The 17,343-nt window shown below is 38.0% G+C and overlaps 1 protein-coding gene across 1 annotated transcript; it reads left to right on the forward strand.

The window, feature by feature from the left end:
• The first annotated feature begins 3,178 nt into the window (after positions 1–3,178).
• LOC128060257 (olfactory receptor 52H1-like) lies at positions 3,179–6,697 on the forward strand. Its single transcript, XM_052652611.1, has 2 exons — positions 3,179–3,227; positions 5,748–6,697. Exons 1-2 carry the CDS (start codon positions 3,179–3,181, stop codon positions 6,695–6,697), a joined length of 999 nt encoding a protein of 332 aa, XP_052508571.1.
• The last annotated feature ends 10,646 nt before the right edge of the window (positions 6,698–17,343 follow it).

The raw sequence follows: 17,343 nt of genomic DNA on the forward strand, positions 1-17,343 counted from the left end.
AGGACTGGCAAGTGTATGTGTAAGGAGTTTTATATGAAAGCTCAAGTGTTTGATCAAGATGAATGACTTGTGATAACTCGACCATTTCCTTTTTAAGTATCAGAAAGAAGAATCCATGTATATTCTTTAAATTTATTTACATTTTATGAAAATAACCTTTGAAAATTTATAGCATAAACAAAATATCACTCAAAGACATGCAAGTTCTCTGAAACACAGAACGCACACACACACAAGAAATACAGAGAGTATCTCGATGGCTTTCCCAGCCATTTTGAAAGCCCAAGGAGATTCTGCTCCCTGAGACATTGCTTGTCCAGAAAGATCTGAGCCTGCAAGGACTCAGTCCACCCCAACCGTTGGGACCTCAGAATGTCATGAGCTAGACCATCTGGGAAGAGCTTCACTGTGCCTTCCGCAAGTCAACAATTGGATTAATGCCTGCTGTACCTCAGGGGCTCACCAGCCTGAATGTCTCCTCTGAAATCCCAGGAAGATTGGCCCCTTAAGGGTGCTGTTTCTGTCCATTCTTATGAAGGAGCTGGGGATTGGTGAGTGTTGGTTTGGGGACAGGTCAGGTATGATTAGAAAGCCACAGTCATGACTCAGGCCAGATCCTGGGGTGGGCTGACTGAGGGACACACAGAGGACCTGAGAGGAGGAACAAGAAAAGATAAGGTGGGCTCAGTGCAGCTTTCACCATGAGATAGTCCACAGGCTAGGGAGCCAGATTATAAAGTCTAAGGACTGAAATAAGGATGGAGAAATAAAGGAAGCAAGCAGGACTGGAGCTGTCACGAGGACAATTCAATAGCTGAAACAAAATTGGCTAAGAACTTGGATCAGAACACTGGACCAGCACTCTGTATTTTTTGTGATTTGACACTTTCTGCTTTATCTGTGCATTTTCCTCCATTTGTTGTCATACTAGTTGGTATTACATACTAGTTGCTATTTATTGAGCGCCTACTATTTTCCAGTCATTGAGGTGAGGACGTTTCTCCTGTAGAAAATCTCTTCAGAAAATGCTATGAGGAAACAGGCATTTTAAAGAAATCAAATAACGTGTTAAGTATAGTGAAAAAAGAAGCAGAGGTTAAGTGCAAATTCAGAACACTTGACTCTAAAATCAGAGTTCTTAAGCAGTGTCTGTACTGTGACTTTGTGTGGACTTTCCCTATGTTCCATGTGCTTCTAGGTAGATGTACAAAAATATGTTGTGTGTTTGTTAATTAATTAATTAACCCATTATTTTAGCCATTGATTCATTAACCTGCACTTTAATGAATACAGGGTGACTAGAATAAAGGTAGGATGGAGAATGATGTGGCTGCACATGCACAAAAGACCCATGTCAAACAAGAGCTTGTGTGTGTGTAGTAACGTAAACATTACTCATTTATTCAGTAAAACTTTAAGCTAGAATAAGGAGATAAAGCTATGAACATGACAGTCTTTACCCTCAAGAAAGATGGATGATAGACAAGTAAATGCAATAAATTGTGATGCATCCTTCTAAAAGGCTTACATACATGATCCTCTGTGTGTGAATAAAAGGACTGTCTTGTTTTTTCTCTTACTTTTTAAAATTTATTTATTTAGGGCTGTGCTGTGTCTTCCTTGCTGCATGGACTTTCCACTATACATCATTTTCAGTTATCGGTTCAGTTCAGTCTCTCAGTCATGTCCGACTCTTCACAACCCCATGGACTGCAGCATACCAGGCTTCCCTGTCCATCACCAACTCCTGGAGCTTACTCAAACTCATGTCCATAGAGTCAGTGATGCCATCCAACCATCTCATCCTCTGTTTTCCCCTTCTTCTGCCTTCAGTCTTTCCCAGCATCAGAGTCTTTTCCAGTGAGTCAGTTCTTTGAATTAGGTGGCCAAAGTATTGGAGTTTCAGCTCAGCATCAGTCCTTCCAATGAATATTCAGAACTGATTTCTTTTAGGATGGACTGGTTGGATCTCCTTGCAGTCCAAGGGACTCTCAAGAGTCTTCGCCAACACCACAATACAAAAGTGTCAATTCTTCGGAGCTCAGCTTTCTTTATGGTCCAACTCTCACATCCATACATGACCACTGGAAAAACCATAGCCTTGATGAGATGGACCTTTACTGGCAAAGTAATATCTCTGCTTTTGAATACGCTGTCTAGTGTGTCTATACATGATTTACATGTGAAAGTGTTAGTCGCTCAGTGGTGTCCGACCCTTTGCGATCCCATGGACTATAGACTGCCAGGCTCCCTTGTCTGTGGAGTTCTCTAGGCAAGAATATTGGAGTAGATTGCCATTCCCCTCTCCAGGGGAACTTTTCGACCCAGGGATTGAACCTATATCTCCCGAATTGCACACAGATTCTTTACCATCTGAACCACAAGGGAATACCTAATGGTTCTAATTTCTCTATGAAGTAAAATAAAACATTATCTGTTGAGAAAGAGGAATTTGGGGATGGTGAATGTGCTTAAAAGAGAGTAGGGAAAAAAGCCAGAGAATTCCCTGGTGGTTCAGTGGTTAAGACTCTGTGCTTTTACTACTAATGGCCTGGGTTCAATCCTTTGTCAGGGAGCTAAGATTCCACATAGTGCAGCCAAAAAAAAAAAAAAAAAAAAAAGTCATACAGGAAGATTGAGTTGTACAAGATCATGTTGTTGGACCATTGGATAGCACTGAGGATTAAGTTTAAGGCTGATGATTATAAAATTTGGGGGACACAAATATACTTAACTAAGAAGTACTTTTCCATCATGACCTAGAGTACTTACTAGGTTTTTAAATCTAGGAACTATATTTTGCCATTTATATATCATGGAAGCTCAGTGGAGGGAGGGCAGCAAAATATTTTAAGAGAATAGTTGAAATGATGACTCTTAGATGTTAACCTACATAAAGAGGGATGCAAAGACACATGAATACTGAAGGAATAGTGACAAAGTCAATGCTGTAGAGGCATTGAGGTTCTTGAGGACCAGATTGGCAATAAGTGACTCACATCATAGAACAGATATAAAACCATATTTGTGATTTATGAGGTTAGTCAATCTGGGGTTACAATACTTCAAAGATATGGCCCTGGAATTGGGTGGGCTGATCATCAGTAACAAAATAAAGTCATCCAGCATGATGCTGTGCTACTTTGAGAAGAAAATTTTGGGTAGGTAAAGGGCAAGGATGTTAAACTTGTTGCAGATAATGGCCAGATATATATCTTCAAATAATAAAGGGAATTACAAGGAAGTCTGTGACAGATAATAATAAGAAAATAAAAAGTTGGGTAAATGAATAGGTTATTTCTAACAAACATTATTTATGCTAAATGAGTATAGTGCAAAGTATTTGTTGTTTCATTTAATACATTGAAAGGTAAACTTTACTTTTTCTTATTTTCATTTTATAAGATTTGTGTTGTTTGTCTATAAAGTTGTCTGATGTTCCCTGGTTTATCCTTTTGTTTTACCCTTTGTGGGTACTTTGCTTTAGATCTTTTTCATGTGAGCAACATATAATCAGATTTTATTTTAAAAGACTTCATTGATACCTATGCTTTTAAGTATAGGAATTCAGAAAGCTACATTTACAAAAGTTTTAAATTTCTTTATATTATTTTTGGCTGTGCTGGTCTTCGTTGCCGTGTCAGGTTTTCTCTAGTTGTGGTAAGTGGAGTCTACTCTTGTGTTGTGGAGTACCAGGCTCTAGGGCATGCAGGCGTCCGTAGTTGCAGCACATGAGCTCAGGACTTGTGGCTCGTGGACTCTAGAGCACAGGCTTAACAGGTGGGGTGCAGAGGCTTAGTTACTCCATGGCATGTGAGATCGTCATGGACCAGGGATCGAATGCATGTCTTCTGCATTGGTAGGCAGATTCTTTACCACTGAACCACAAGGGAAGCCCCAGACATCTACATTTTAAATCGTAAGTGATGTGCTCAATATTACACTAATTTGCTATATGCTTCCAGTTTGCTGTTTTCTTTATGTGCCAAAATTTAAATCTTTTGCTGTACAGATGTCATGTATATACAATTTTCCATAGACTGTTTAGAGAATTTTGGTCATATATACAGGAGTCTAGGAAAAGACTCCTAGAGTTTGAGTCCCAGCTCTGCCATTTCCTCATTGTGTGGCAGTGGCAAGTTACTTAACTTCTCTCTGCTTCAGTTGCTACATCTTTAAAATGTGGATAATGCTTTTATCTATGTCATTGTTAAGAGGAGCATAGAAATGATTTCATGTAAAGAGCTTTAGTTTTGTGTAGTATAATGAAAGTTCTCAAAAATTGTTAACTCTTACTATGGTAGTAGTAGTGTCGGTTGCTCAGTTGCATCTGACTCTTTGTGACTCCATGGACTGTAGTCTCCCAGGCTCCTCTGCCCATGGAATTCTCCAGATAAGAATATCGGAGTGGGTTGCCATTTCCTTCTCCAAATGAAAAGAACTCTTACAATAGAGGTTGCTTATTTGCTTTTATCTTGGTTCAGAAATTAGAATATATTAATTCTATATTTCTTTCAGTAGAAATCATCTCTGTCTTTATCCAAAGCACATTTGAAATAACTGCCGTATTAAATCCTAAGGGTGTGTTGGAGGCTGGCTACATATCCTCCGTGGTGAGATATTAAACACAGCCTCAGAGCACATTATGGTCTGCAAATCCCAAGACTTTCTCGAGTCAGGGAAATCATTGCAACTACAATAGGGTTGGTGTGTCAAATTACAGTGACAGGTTTATGTCTTTCCTTAAACTCTACGCCCACTACCTCTTCTCAATTCTTCTCATCTAACGGAGTGTTGAAGAAGTCACCTGAGGTAGAGTGTTGCTGTTTGCGGACTTTAATGTTCTTGGCTCTGCCAGTTACTACAGATGAGATCTTGGGTAAGATAGCTCTCAGAGTTTTAGTTTCTGTTAAAAGAAAATCAAGAGAATAAAAATAATCTCAGAAGATTGTTCTAAATGAGATAATACTTTATGAGACTGGTCTATGGGAGGAGCCTGTAATGATAAGTTGCCTCCTTATTTTTCCGATTGAAATGCCTTACTTTTTTGGACTTTCCTGGTGGCACAATAGATAAGCATCCTCCTGCCAATGCAGAGGACACATGTTCGATCCCTGGTCTGGGAAGATTCCACATGCCCTGGAGCAACTAAGCCCATGCGCCACAACTCTAGAGCCCAGGAACCACAACTACTGAGCCCACATGCTGCAGCTGCCAAAGCCCATGCACCTTAGAGGCCATGCTCCGCAAGAAGAGAAGCCACCGCAATGAGAAGGCCATCCTTAGAGGCCATGCTCCACAAGGAGAGAAGCCACCGCAATGAGAGGCTCATGCATCACAGCTAGGAGTAACCCCCATTTGCCGCAACTAAAGAGAGCCCATGCGCAGCAACGAAGGCCCGGCACAGCCCCAAATAAAAAATAAGTAAATAATTTTTAATAATGCCTTACTTTTCTAATTTTCTTTTTTCTCAGATTATAGTTAGATTATTTTTCTCTATACTCATATCTATACAGCAACATATTACATTAACCTAGGCAAAACTCAGTCATTAAAATGGAAATAACATTTTATGCAGTTTGAAGAAGACTTTGGAGAGACATGGTGCTTAGTATCAGGAGAACTAGTATTTTAGAATCTTTTTAGAGAAGATAAGCATTGCTCTTAATAGCAAAGGGAGGTTTTTTCTTGGCATATGTTAATTATATATAATTTGTTTTAGGACACAGAACCTGTTAATCAGATTTCAATGGCCATATACAACCTAACTGGCTACAACACGGGTGCCTTCACCCTTTTGGGTATCCCTGGACTCGAGCAGTACCACGTCTGGATCAGCGTCCCCTTCTGCCTCATCTATCTTGTGGCCATTGTGGGGAATAGTGTCCTTCTCTACCTCATTGCAGTGGAGCACAGTCTTCATGCACCCATGTTCTTTTTCCTTTCCATGCTGGCTATTACTGATCTTACACTGTCTACCACCTGTGTTCCAAAATCTCTGAGCATCTTCTGGTTTGGTCCCCAGGAAATCAGCTTTCCTGGCTGTCTCACACAATTATTCTTTCTGCACTACAGCTCTGTTCTGGACTCAGCTATACTACTGGCCATGGCATTTGACCGCTACGTGGCCATCTGTTCACCCTTGAGATACACCACTATTCTCACCCCCAGGACCATTGTCAAAATTGCTGTGGGAATCACCTTCAGAAGCTTCTGTGTTTTTGTCCCATGTGTTTTCCTTGTAAATCGTCTACCCTTCTGCAGGACACATAACATCCCTCACACGTACTGTGAGCACATAGGTGTTGCCCGACTAGCTTGTGCTGACATCTCCATCAATATCTGGTATGGGTTTTGTGTTCCCATCATGATAGTGATTATAGATGCGATTCTAATTGCTGTTTCCTACATCCTTATCCTCTGTGCTGTATTTCGCCTCCCTTTTCAGGATGCTCGCCAGAAGGCCCTAGGCACCTGTGGTTCCCACGTCTGTGTCATCCTCATGTTCTATATACCAGCGTTCTTCTCCATCCTTGCACATCGCTTTGGACACAACGTCCCTCAGACCTTTCACATTGTGTTTGCCAACCTCTATGTTGTCATCCCACCTGCCCTCAACCCTATTGTCTATGGAGTAAAGACTAAGCAGGTACAAGAGAAAGTCATTCTTCTGCTCTTACCTAAGAGGTCCTATTGATACATGCCTGAAGTCTAGGGGCAGGGGCAAGTCCCTAGTCCACCTTAAAGACTAAATCTGTCACTTTGACACCAGAGAAGCGAATGATAAAAAAAATTTCTTATTAATCAAAAGTGTGATTTTTTTTTGTTTCTTTATTATTTTAAGCAGAAATCTTCTCTGCCATTCCAGCTACAAAAAAAAAAAAAAAAAAAAAAAAAAAAAACACACAAATTTTTAGTCTAGGAAACTTTTTGATTTTAGGAATCAAAAAATTTTCAATTTCTTTTTATTTCTCCAAGCTGATTATAAAACTTTAAATGAAAACAATAAAATAATCAACATCTTTTTTTCTCTATAAAGAGGTTTCTAAAGAATCTGATTTTTTTAAGATTTATACATCATAGTAGTTTCTACAACTTGCAGAGCAAAGGACTTCTACCATGATGACTCTGTGAGGTTCTGGATTTTTAGCTTGGATACTTCAGTCCATTTCTGGATGGCATCAAGTATGGGTTCTGGCATGTTCTTGGTGTATAAGCAATGTTTATCTAGGAAAAAATGGCAAATAATCATGAATGACTAAATTGAGAGTGCAGATGTTTATTTTAGATCAAGGGAGAAGGTAATAATGAAACCCAAAGCTCATTTTTCACACAATCTCATTAAAAAACCAAACGAGTTGGGGTGGGTACAGTCCTCTAATTAGGAATATACAGAGGAAGCTAAATTCCCATGGCCAATAAGATGAAAAAGTATGTACAGATTAAGATGTGGTTTGAAACTTGACCAGTCATAAATATTGCTAGCTCTGAATCTCTTCTTCATTCTTATATCCCAAAAGACATGTAGTCTGATGCGAAAAATGTATCTCTGTTTACATTATTCATTGTCTTTTCAAATCCAGTATGCTTAAGTTGGTTATAGTGAGTCATTCAGTCACTGAATCCGTCAAGGAATAACTATTTTTGGTGTTTGATGGGTGCCAATGGTAGCTAATGTCTGATATCCTCCCATATTTACTGTGACCTTAAATCCTACTGCTTTTTCTAGGCAACCTCTAGATTCATCAGTCCAGAGTGAGCATTCCCTCCCCTTACTACAGAGGGTCAAACACTCATCACTCTTCATCTGAATCAAAATATCAGAGCTCTACATGGTTTCTCAAATTCTAGATTGTGTTCTCACCTCGATGTTACCCCTTCACTCACATGTCACTAGATTTACATTTTTATATAATTCTCAACATAGAATTTGAGTATGAAAGATACATTCTTTGGACTCAGAGACTCAAGTTTGCATGCTCTTTTTACTGTGGGACACAGGCACATATGTTGTTTCCAAAATTATTTGCAGAATAAAAATACTATGAAGTATAAGTAGCAGAGAAAGTAAAGGTAAAATTAAAAAAAAAGAAAGATATTAAAAAAAAATAAAAAAAGATAGCTAATACAGTTTCCAGATACCATGAATCCCCATTCTCTTATTGCACATGGGTCAAGAATTCAGTTTTGGTTATGTGAGAGTTAAGCATGATTTAGTTCCACAATTCACAGTGTCTATAAATTAGAAGCCAGTCAAGTGTTCTGAGAAGTAAAACTGCTTATTTCTAAAAGGAAGAGCAGAAAATGGTATCTTCAGAAACCTTTTAGAGAAAAGACACCAAGTTATGTAATTAATCACATTCTTTTGGAACAAGTAATTTCATGGAATAATTCAGTCCCTTATTCCAGTACAGGTCATTAGAACACCTTAACTTACCATTTAATAATATCTAACAATTTAGTGAGGAGGTAATATAATGCTAGTCTCTTTAAGCCTGGTTTAGTCCATATATTCTGGGACATTCAGACTACTAAGTGGACACTAGCAATCATTATTCATTTATTCATGTTTAGCAAAATGCTTGACACACAATTCAATATCTGAGACATTGGGCTAGGTATTCTTTCCATCATATTGAACAAAATCGATATGTCCCCCATTTAGTGGAAATTGTAATCCAGTGATGGAAACAGGCCTCGATCATATAAACACCCAAATGAACATGTAATTTCAGATTGCATTAGGTTTTAAAACGGACAGACACAAACCCAAATGTTAAAAGCAGTGCCTTTGGAGAGAGACTATCAAAGGAAAGCAGCTTCAAATTAGGATTTTCGGAAGGCCCTACCTGAAAGAAAGAAAATTTTCTCTAAGAACAATGAGAATTATGAGAAGTCAGGCAAGCAGGGGAAGGTGGATGGCATGATTTAAGCAGAGGAAGTGAAAGATCTGTACACTGAAAACTATAAAATGTTGATAAAAGTAATGAAGACGCAAACACCAGTTTCCCCATTATCCAAAAGTACAGCATTTCTATAAAACTTTGCATAAGCCAAAATGGCTTAAAGCAAAAATTACCTTAAGACACATCTTGCCAAGAGGTGCATAAAATAAATTGAGATACAGCATAGATGCTCACTGACACAGTTCAAAGTTATGATGACTTGATGCTGAGATACTGAGAGAAATTCCTGGGAAATGAAATTGGTAGTACCACTCTTGCTGCTCTGGGCAGGCACTGTTCTATAATATCTGGTTGGAAAACAAAAATGTTGAATATGATTTTCACTTTTTTTTTCACAATATAATGGTTCTCTTCAGATTTCTTTCAGTTAATGAAAATAGTTACTAAAGTAAGTCTTTTGTAAAAGTAAAGGGGTGTGAAGCAAAGTTTCAAAAACTGAGGAATATGAAAGATACCTCATATTCTTGCATGGGGAGAATAATATTGTTATAGTCTTCATACAACCCAAAGCCATCTGTAGATTCAATATAATCTCTATCAAGATTCTAATGGCATTTTTCAGAAATATAGGAAAACTCATCCTAAAATTTGTATGAAACCACAAAAAACCTGAAGAGCCAAAGCAATCTAAAGAAGGAAAAACAAAGCTTAGAGACAACACAATTCCTGATTTCAAACTATAAAGCAATAGTAATCAAAACTGTACAGTGATTATAGAATGGGACAAAAACAGATACATGGATCAACTGAACAGATAAGAAAGCCAAGATATGAGTCCTTGCATATATGGTCCACAAGGGCACCAATAGAGAAAGGATGTTGCCATTATTTTTTAATGGCTAAGTCATGTCCAACTCTTGAGACCCCATGTACTATATAGCCTGCTGGGCTCCTCTGTCCATGGGATTTTCCAGGCAAGAATACTGGAGTGGGTTGCCATTTCCTCCTCCAGAGCATCTTCCTGACCCAGGAATTGAACCTGCCTCTCCTGTGTCTCCTGCATTGGCTGGCAGATTCTTTACAGCTGTGCCGCCAGGGAAAGGATAGTCTATTTAATAAATGGTATTGGAAAAACAATATCCACAAGCAAGATGATAAAACTGGATTCTGATCTTGCATCATTCACAAAATTGAATTCAAAATAGATTGTTTTAAAAGTATGAGCATAAATTATAAAATTCCTAGCACTTGTACATTGATCCTGACCCTGATTTTTTAGATGATAGCCAAAGCACAGGTGAAATCGGCAAAAATCAAAAAGTGAGATTACACTTACACAGTGAAATACTGTTCAGCCACAAAAGGAATAACATTTTACTATTTGTGATCTACACAGATGAAAGGTATCGTGCTAAGTGAAATTAGCCATACAGAAAACAAGAAAAATACTGTGTAATTTCACTTATAGGTGAAATTAAAAAATTTTTTTCTTTAAGTTGAACACATAGAAACAGAGAGTACAATGGGGATTGGGGGGCATGGATCAAAAGGTACAAAGTTTCAGCTATAATCTTGTATATAAATAAGCTCTGGAGATCTAATGTGCAGTATTATGACTGTAGTTAATAATACTGTATTGTATACTTGAATTCTGCTAAGGGAGTAGGCTGTAAATATTTTCACCACACACACACACACACACACACACACACACACACACACACAAATATGTAATATTATGGATGTGTTAATTAACTTGATTGTGGTAAATATTTTATAATGTATATTATATCAAGTTACCATGTTGTACACTTCAAATATATACAGTATTTTTTTTGGCCACATGGCACAGCTTGCTGGATTTTAGTTCCGCAATCAGATTGAACCTGGGCCATGGACCACTAAGGACTTCCCTAAATATGTACAATTTTATTTGTCAGCTATACCTACATAAAACTGGGAAAAAAGGAAAGCAGACATTTATGGATGAATAAATGCTTGTTATTTTTATGTCATACATAAAATGTATGCTTGTTTTTTGAAAACAAACAAACAAACAAAGGGATTAGTATGTACAAAGACACAGTTGGAAAAAGGCTCAGCGTTTTAAAAGAACTGGAAACTGATGGGGATGGGGTGGGCATAGGTAGAGGGAATAACGAAAAGTGAGACTGCAGAAGGTAGAAGAATCCAGAAAATTTCAGAAGTTTGTTTAATATTCTAATAAAAACTTAAAGCTATAGGAATTTTAAGTAACAACAAAGCCACCTTTAATTATAGCCACCACTATAAATTGCATTATAAAACATTATATATAAATCTTTTGTTTTAGTGATGGGGTTTGTGATAGTTTTGAGGGAGGAATGGAGGGGGAGGTCACTGGATAAAACAACCACGCATTCTCACGCACTGTAACCCTGTATGAGGGCATCGTTTGTGACCAAAGAAAAACCTACCCCCTTCAGTAGCCTGATGAAAAGGCACAGCCAATGTCAATTAGAAACGACCCAATAGAATGCCTGTCTCTGGGGCTGAGTCCTTATGAAATAACTCAGATTCACAGAGTTATTTTGTTGTACAAAATAGCTAAGTGGGAGTCCAAGTAATCGATAGGGGCCAAAATTAACATGTAAAAAATAATAAGACAGGATAAGGAAATTTCCACTTTCATTTAATTGCTTAATCTCTTAATCATTAAAAAAAAGTAACACAATTTCAAGTTAAGGAAATTGTTAATGTATGATAGTAATTGAATTTTGGAGCCTTTGATTTTAAAATAGTTGGTTTGTACTCCTGCATGTAGCAGGACCAGCTCTCTATTCAGGCAGCTCTCCTAGATCATGCTAACAGAACCATAAGATTTGTATGTAAAATAATAGTAGGTGTGTTACTGTTGTTTAAGTTGAGATGAAGGATGGGATGTAATTCAAATTTTTAGGGTGTGAATTAAAAATAAGGAGGGCAGAGACACCAGAGTGCTTTTAATAATATAAAATATAATATTTTAATTTTAATAATATTAAAGGTATTTAATAGTTTTAATAATATTAAAATATATTCCTATTTTAATTCAGTAGAAATCAATAACTGATTCACCATAAAATTCTTTTTATTACATCAGGTTATGGAAACATTAAGTTGAAAGTTCTACATAACCTTTTGTAAGGACTAAGTGTTCATATAAGACTCACTTAATCTACCTATAACCAGTTCTTTTGCACCTAATGAATAGCCAGAAATGACAGATAGATGTCTTGATAAAGGGACAGATGACTCCAAAGGTAAGATTTGGAATTTTCTGTGACTTAAATGTACATGCTTTTCTTATATGAATTCTGGTTCAAGAAAATTTAACTTACAGTACCTCAGAGAAAACTCTGGTAGGCATTTGACTGATGTTTTCAATGGTCTTTCAATGTTATATATAAAAAAATAGCCATTGAAAATGGAATTATTTGTACTCAGTGTCCAACCAGAAGGAAACCTGCCTAGGGATAAGATAAAAACAAAAATATGAGCAATTTTAAAGCTCACTTTGAGAGTTATTGCTGAATGTCTTTGTAAACTTAAGACAGAAAGACTAGATTTACCAAACTCAGGAAAATTGATCTGTCCCTTAGAGTTATAGGAGAAATGCTTCTTAGTTCCAAATTGAGATCTGAGCCCCCAGAATGCCTGACAGTATCAACAGGCAGATCGAAGGAAGACAGAGTGAGAATGGATTCAGAAGATGTTTAAGAGGAAACAATATTATACAGTAATTTGGTTAAAAAATTCATGTAAGTGGAGAGGTATGACATTCGCAGAGCTTAGGAACATTGAAAGGAATAGGTTTGGGGTGTTATGAATGCAGTCTGGGACACAATAGTTTTGAATCTAAAGTGGGATATTTAGCCAAAGATGTTCCAAATAGGATGCCCTCTTTGATACTCAAAAACCACCCTCATGTTGTCCTCATGTTGGAGTTCCAACCAACTTTCCTGTTTTCCAGTTTTTATGCTCTCATCTACATATATATGGGTCCTCTGGGGGAAAATAAAAGGCTCAAAAATTCACTAGAGAGTTTAGGGATGCAGATCCTGGGGCCTCACTATGGAAAGCAGTGATAGTTTACCTGAAGTGAGCCATCTCATCCTTCCAGCAGGTCCACTGTGTGTCCACCACTGTGCTAAGCATTTTTACAAGCACTGTCCCACTTTTTAGTCCTAACTTGTGAATCCTTACATAATCTTGAGATCTTTGGATCTTGGATCTCCTCGCCAAGATCTTAGAGGCCATGCATGCTCAGCTGGGGACTCTTTGTGACCCCATGGACTGTATGTAGCCTGCTGAGCCCCTCTGTTCGTGAGATTTCCTAGGCAACAGTACTGGAGTGGGTTGCCATTTCCTTCTCCAGGGGATCTTTCCAAACCAGGGATTGAACCTGCGTCTCCTGCATTGGCACTGGCAAGCAGATTCTTTATCACTGAGCCACCAAGGAAGCCATAATCTTGAGAAGTGGGGACTATATTATAGATGTTAATTTCCTGTTCAAAGTCGTTTGTATGGTAAGGGCATGACCTTGAAACCTAGGTGGTCTGATAGGTGGGCACATGTGGCCACATACCCATAGGCACAGAGCTCACATGAAAATGTAAAAACAAAAATGTACCCTGAGGCAGTGTCAGTTCACAGACCCAGGCAGGGTTAATATAGTTTTCTTTATACTCTTCCCTTGAGAGTGAGAAGAGAAGGTGTTAGAGTCCCTCAGGCCCTGACTTTTTACCTCTTCGCCTCATTGAACAATGACCAGGAAAAAATAAATAAATAAGGAGATCAATCTGTCTATCAGTCCTTTCCTTCCTCCTTCACTTATTACTTTGGCTGGTGTGTCTGGTCCTCTTGCAGATTTTCTGTTTGTCTATCACCATAATATTTCTTCTCTCCATTTGACCCAATAACCAAACTTGGTGAGTGCTGGTTATTTAAAGAGGGTTGGTTGGAATTAGGAGAGAAAGAGAGATTGAATGAAAAGCTCAGGATTCCATTTTCTAGGAGTCACAGACCAAGCACTACAAATTTCTTTCCCGAGAAACTCAGGTTTTTAAGCTGAGTTTATGGTCTCCTGTACTTGGATATATGCTTCAAATGATTAGAAAGATAAACAGCTGGGTTAAGGATGGCCAAGGTAACTGTTGTTCAGGCACTTCTGTTAGATTTGTGGCAAGGACCCACAGCCCTAACTTGAGTAGTTTTAAGTGTTTGGATACTCTTGTTAGCTTTTATGCCTCTGTCTATTTCTGTTTTCTTCTTCACTGTGTGATTTGACTGTTGAGGATCACCCAGATGATATAAAATATAATCCAATAAAAAAGTAAATCTTATTGTGTGCTTACTATGTATCAGACACTGGACTAAAGCATAGTTTGAGGGGCATGTCTTGTTTTGTCCTAAAAGTAACAAAGAATTAGATATTAGGCCCTTTTCAAAAATGAAGAATCCAAGGATTATATAGTTCAACTAAGTTTGCCCAAGTTCACACAGCTAGAAAATTATGGAATTGAGATTAAAACCATCTGGTTCTACTGCCACTTTGTGCCAATATGCTATTAAAATAATTTGGGTACATGTATGTGTGTGTATCTATCATAATTACATTTAACCAAATCAATACTGTTTATATCTTCTAATGCCTAGTTTGAGTTTAAATTTCACCAGTTATATGTTATCTTCTATTTCTGGTTTATTTAACTAGAATTCAATCAAGAACTGCATTTGCTTGTGCGTCCTCTAAAATTTATTTTACTTTAGAAAAGTATTTTCCTCATCCAAGTACCCTACCCTTTTAATGGCATTGACATTTTGAGAAGACCAGGCTGTTTGGTAGATTGCCCCACATTGTAGATTTGTCTGAGCTGTAAAATGACAAGCCTCAGAACTAACTTTGTGTGCCCATGTGTGTCTGTAAATGTTTCTGAATGACTGTAGAAACATGACTGTTGTGTTTGAGTGCATGAAAATATAAAAACTAGAGAAGACCTTTCCTCAGACATGTCTGAAGAAAAGATGATTTCAGACCAGCTGGAAGAGCTGTGATTCAGAGTATATGGTTTCCAGGTGCTGGTGCCATGTATTGTTTGAGTATGTGAGCAGCACAGAAGAGGGATTTTCAACACAAAGGCTGCATAACCTAATTAAATCTCTACCATGGCCATGGGTGAGTTCTAGGCCTCCGGTGGATAAGAGAACTGAGTGAAGGTGTTGACAGAAGATGCACAGACTAAGCATGCAAGGGGTTGGTCTGTGGGCCGCTGTCTGAACTCTGCACTGTGTTCCCAGAACCCAGAACATATGAATTCCGGAGACACTAGAGGAGAGTTTGAGTTTCTGTAAGAAATGAGATTTTGCTTATAGATAAAGGAAGGTCAGAAAGAACAGAGCACCTGATTTTTCTTTGGCAAAAGCAGAAGAGTGACGACACTAAGTGCTGGCTTGGGAGATGGAAGGCATGGTGAACTGGGCCTAAGAATGTGGTAAAAAGTGCCTGTAGGGATAAAGCTGAGCATTAGTTTAGACCTTGTCAGGTTAGGAGTCTGAGGCATGTAGCTATCACAAGCTTTCTCTTAGTGCTGATCCTGGAAGTCCCTGGCCTTGTTGTGGTTAGTTATCCCTAGAATAGAAATCATTTTCTACGTAGATGCATTACTGTATCAGGAAGGTTGAAGAACCTAGCATTATTTTTGTGCATAATGTCCATTTGTTCATTAAGGATAATTTGAGCAGCTGAGTCACAAACATCTTTGTCCTGCAAACAGTGAGAGTCTACAGCTGCCCCACTACCTTCACTGCTCTCCTCTCCTGGCCTCAAGGGAACAGCTCATCTTTATTCCCACCTGGGAAGTGAATCAATTTTTATACTATCTTTAAAGATTACAATTCACTTTCAGTTATTACAAAATATTGGCTATATGGGGACTTCCCTGTTGGTCCAGTGGCTAAGACTTCTCCTTCCAATGCAGTGAGTGTGGGTTTGATCCCTGGTCCAGAATTAAGATCCCACATGCCTCTCAGCCAAAAAACCAAAACATAGAACAGAAGCAATATTGTAACAAACTAAAAACTTTAAAAATGGTCCATGTAAGAAAAAATATTGGTTATTTTCCCACGTTGTACAATATATCCTTGTAACCTCTTATACCCAATAGCTTGTACCTCCCACTCCCCAACCATCATATTGCCCCTTCCCCTACTTCTCCACACTGGTAACCATTGGCTTATTCTCTATATATGTGAGCCTGCTTTACTTTTATTATATTCACAGCTTTGTTGTATTTTTCAAACTCCACATATAAGTGATATCATACAGTATTTGTCTTTCTCTGTCTGACTTATTTCACTTAGCTTAACACCTTCCAAGTCCATCCATGTTGCGTCAAATAGGAAAATTTCAAGGACCTAGTCTTTAAAAGATTTATTCCCAGAGTAAAGATTTTGGTAATTTACAAAGAAAATGGCAATGATCCAATCCCATCATGCAGTATTTTTTATATTATCATTGGTGTTTGTTATAGGTGTGTACGATGTGTGCATATGAGTATATATGTGTAGTAATGTGTAGATATGAGTATGTTTGTGTGAGAGAAAGGAGGGAAGAGGGATTTCAGGTTTGTGTAAAATTGTGTGTGGGTAAATATATGATGGTAAAACATATGAAAGAATGAGTATAGATCAAAGCATTCTTGAAATTTTAAGTACTACGTATGTGTGCATCTAAGAGAGTATATATCCTGCAGTGGACATGTATATCAAATAGAATATGCATTTACAAAGAAATAATTCTTTTGGATAGAAACCTTGTTTCTATTTTTATTCAAAATTGTTATTAAGTCCAAAGCATTAGGATAGTATAAAGCTGTAGAATTTACTGAGTTCTGAAAAACAGTATTTTTGGAGGAACAAGAATCCATGAGCTCAAGTGTGTGGGATTTTAAAATTTAAATTTAAGTTGCACCTGTTTTTCAGCATAGTCTAGGAACTCAGACAGTGTTGGCTAAACTGAATTAGGATTTTGAATCTAAAAAAGTGATGTGGACTTCACAAATTGAAGAAGCACAGTCACCATGAAGCTTGAAAAGAGTGAATAATTGCTTGGGACAATGACAGAAGGAATTGATATTAACTAATGATAACTATGCATGCTTGCTAAGTCACAATCTTCAGTTGTGTCTGACTCTGTGTGACCCTATGGACTGTAGGCCACCAGGCTCCTCTGTCCATGGGATTCACCAGGCCAGGATACTGGAGTGGATTGCCATGCACTCCTCTAGGGGATCTTCCCGGCTTAGGGATCAAACCCGCATCTCTTAAGTCTCTTGCACTGACAGTCAAATTCTTTACAACTAGTGCCACCTGGGAATCCCTTAATGATGTCCATAAAGTCATGTAACCTATAATCCAC

Source organism: Budorcas taxicolor, chromosome 15, assembly GCF_023091745.1.
Source record: "Budorcas taxicolor isolate Tak-1 chromosome 15, Takin1.1, whole genome shotgun sequence".
In the NCBI taxonomy this organism is placed as follows: domain Eukaryota; kingdom Metazoa; phylum Chordata; class Mammalia; order Artiodactyla; family Bovidae; genus Budorcas; species Budorcas taxicolor.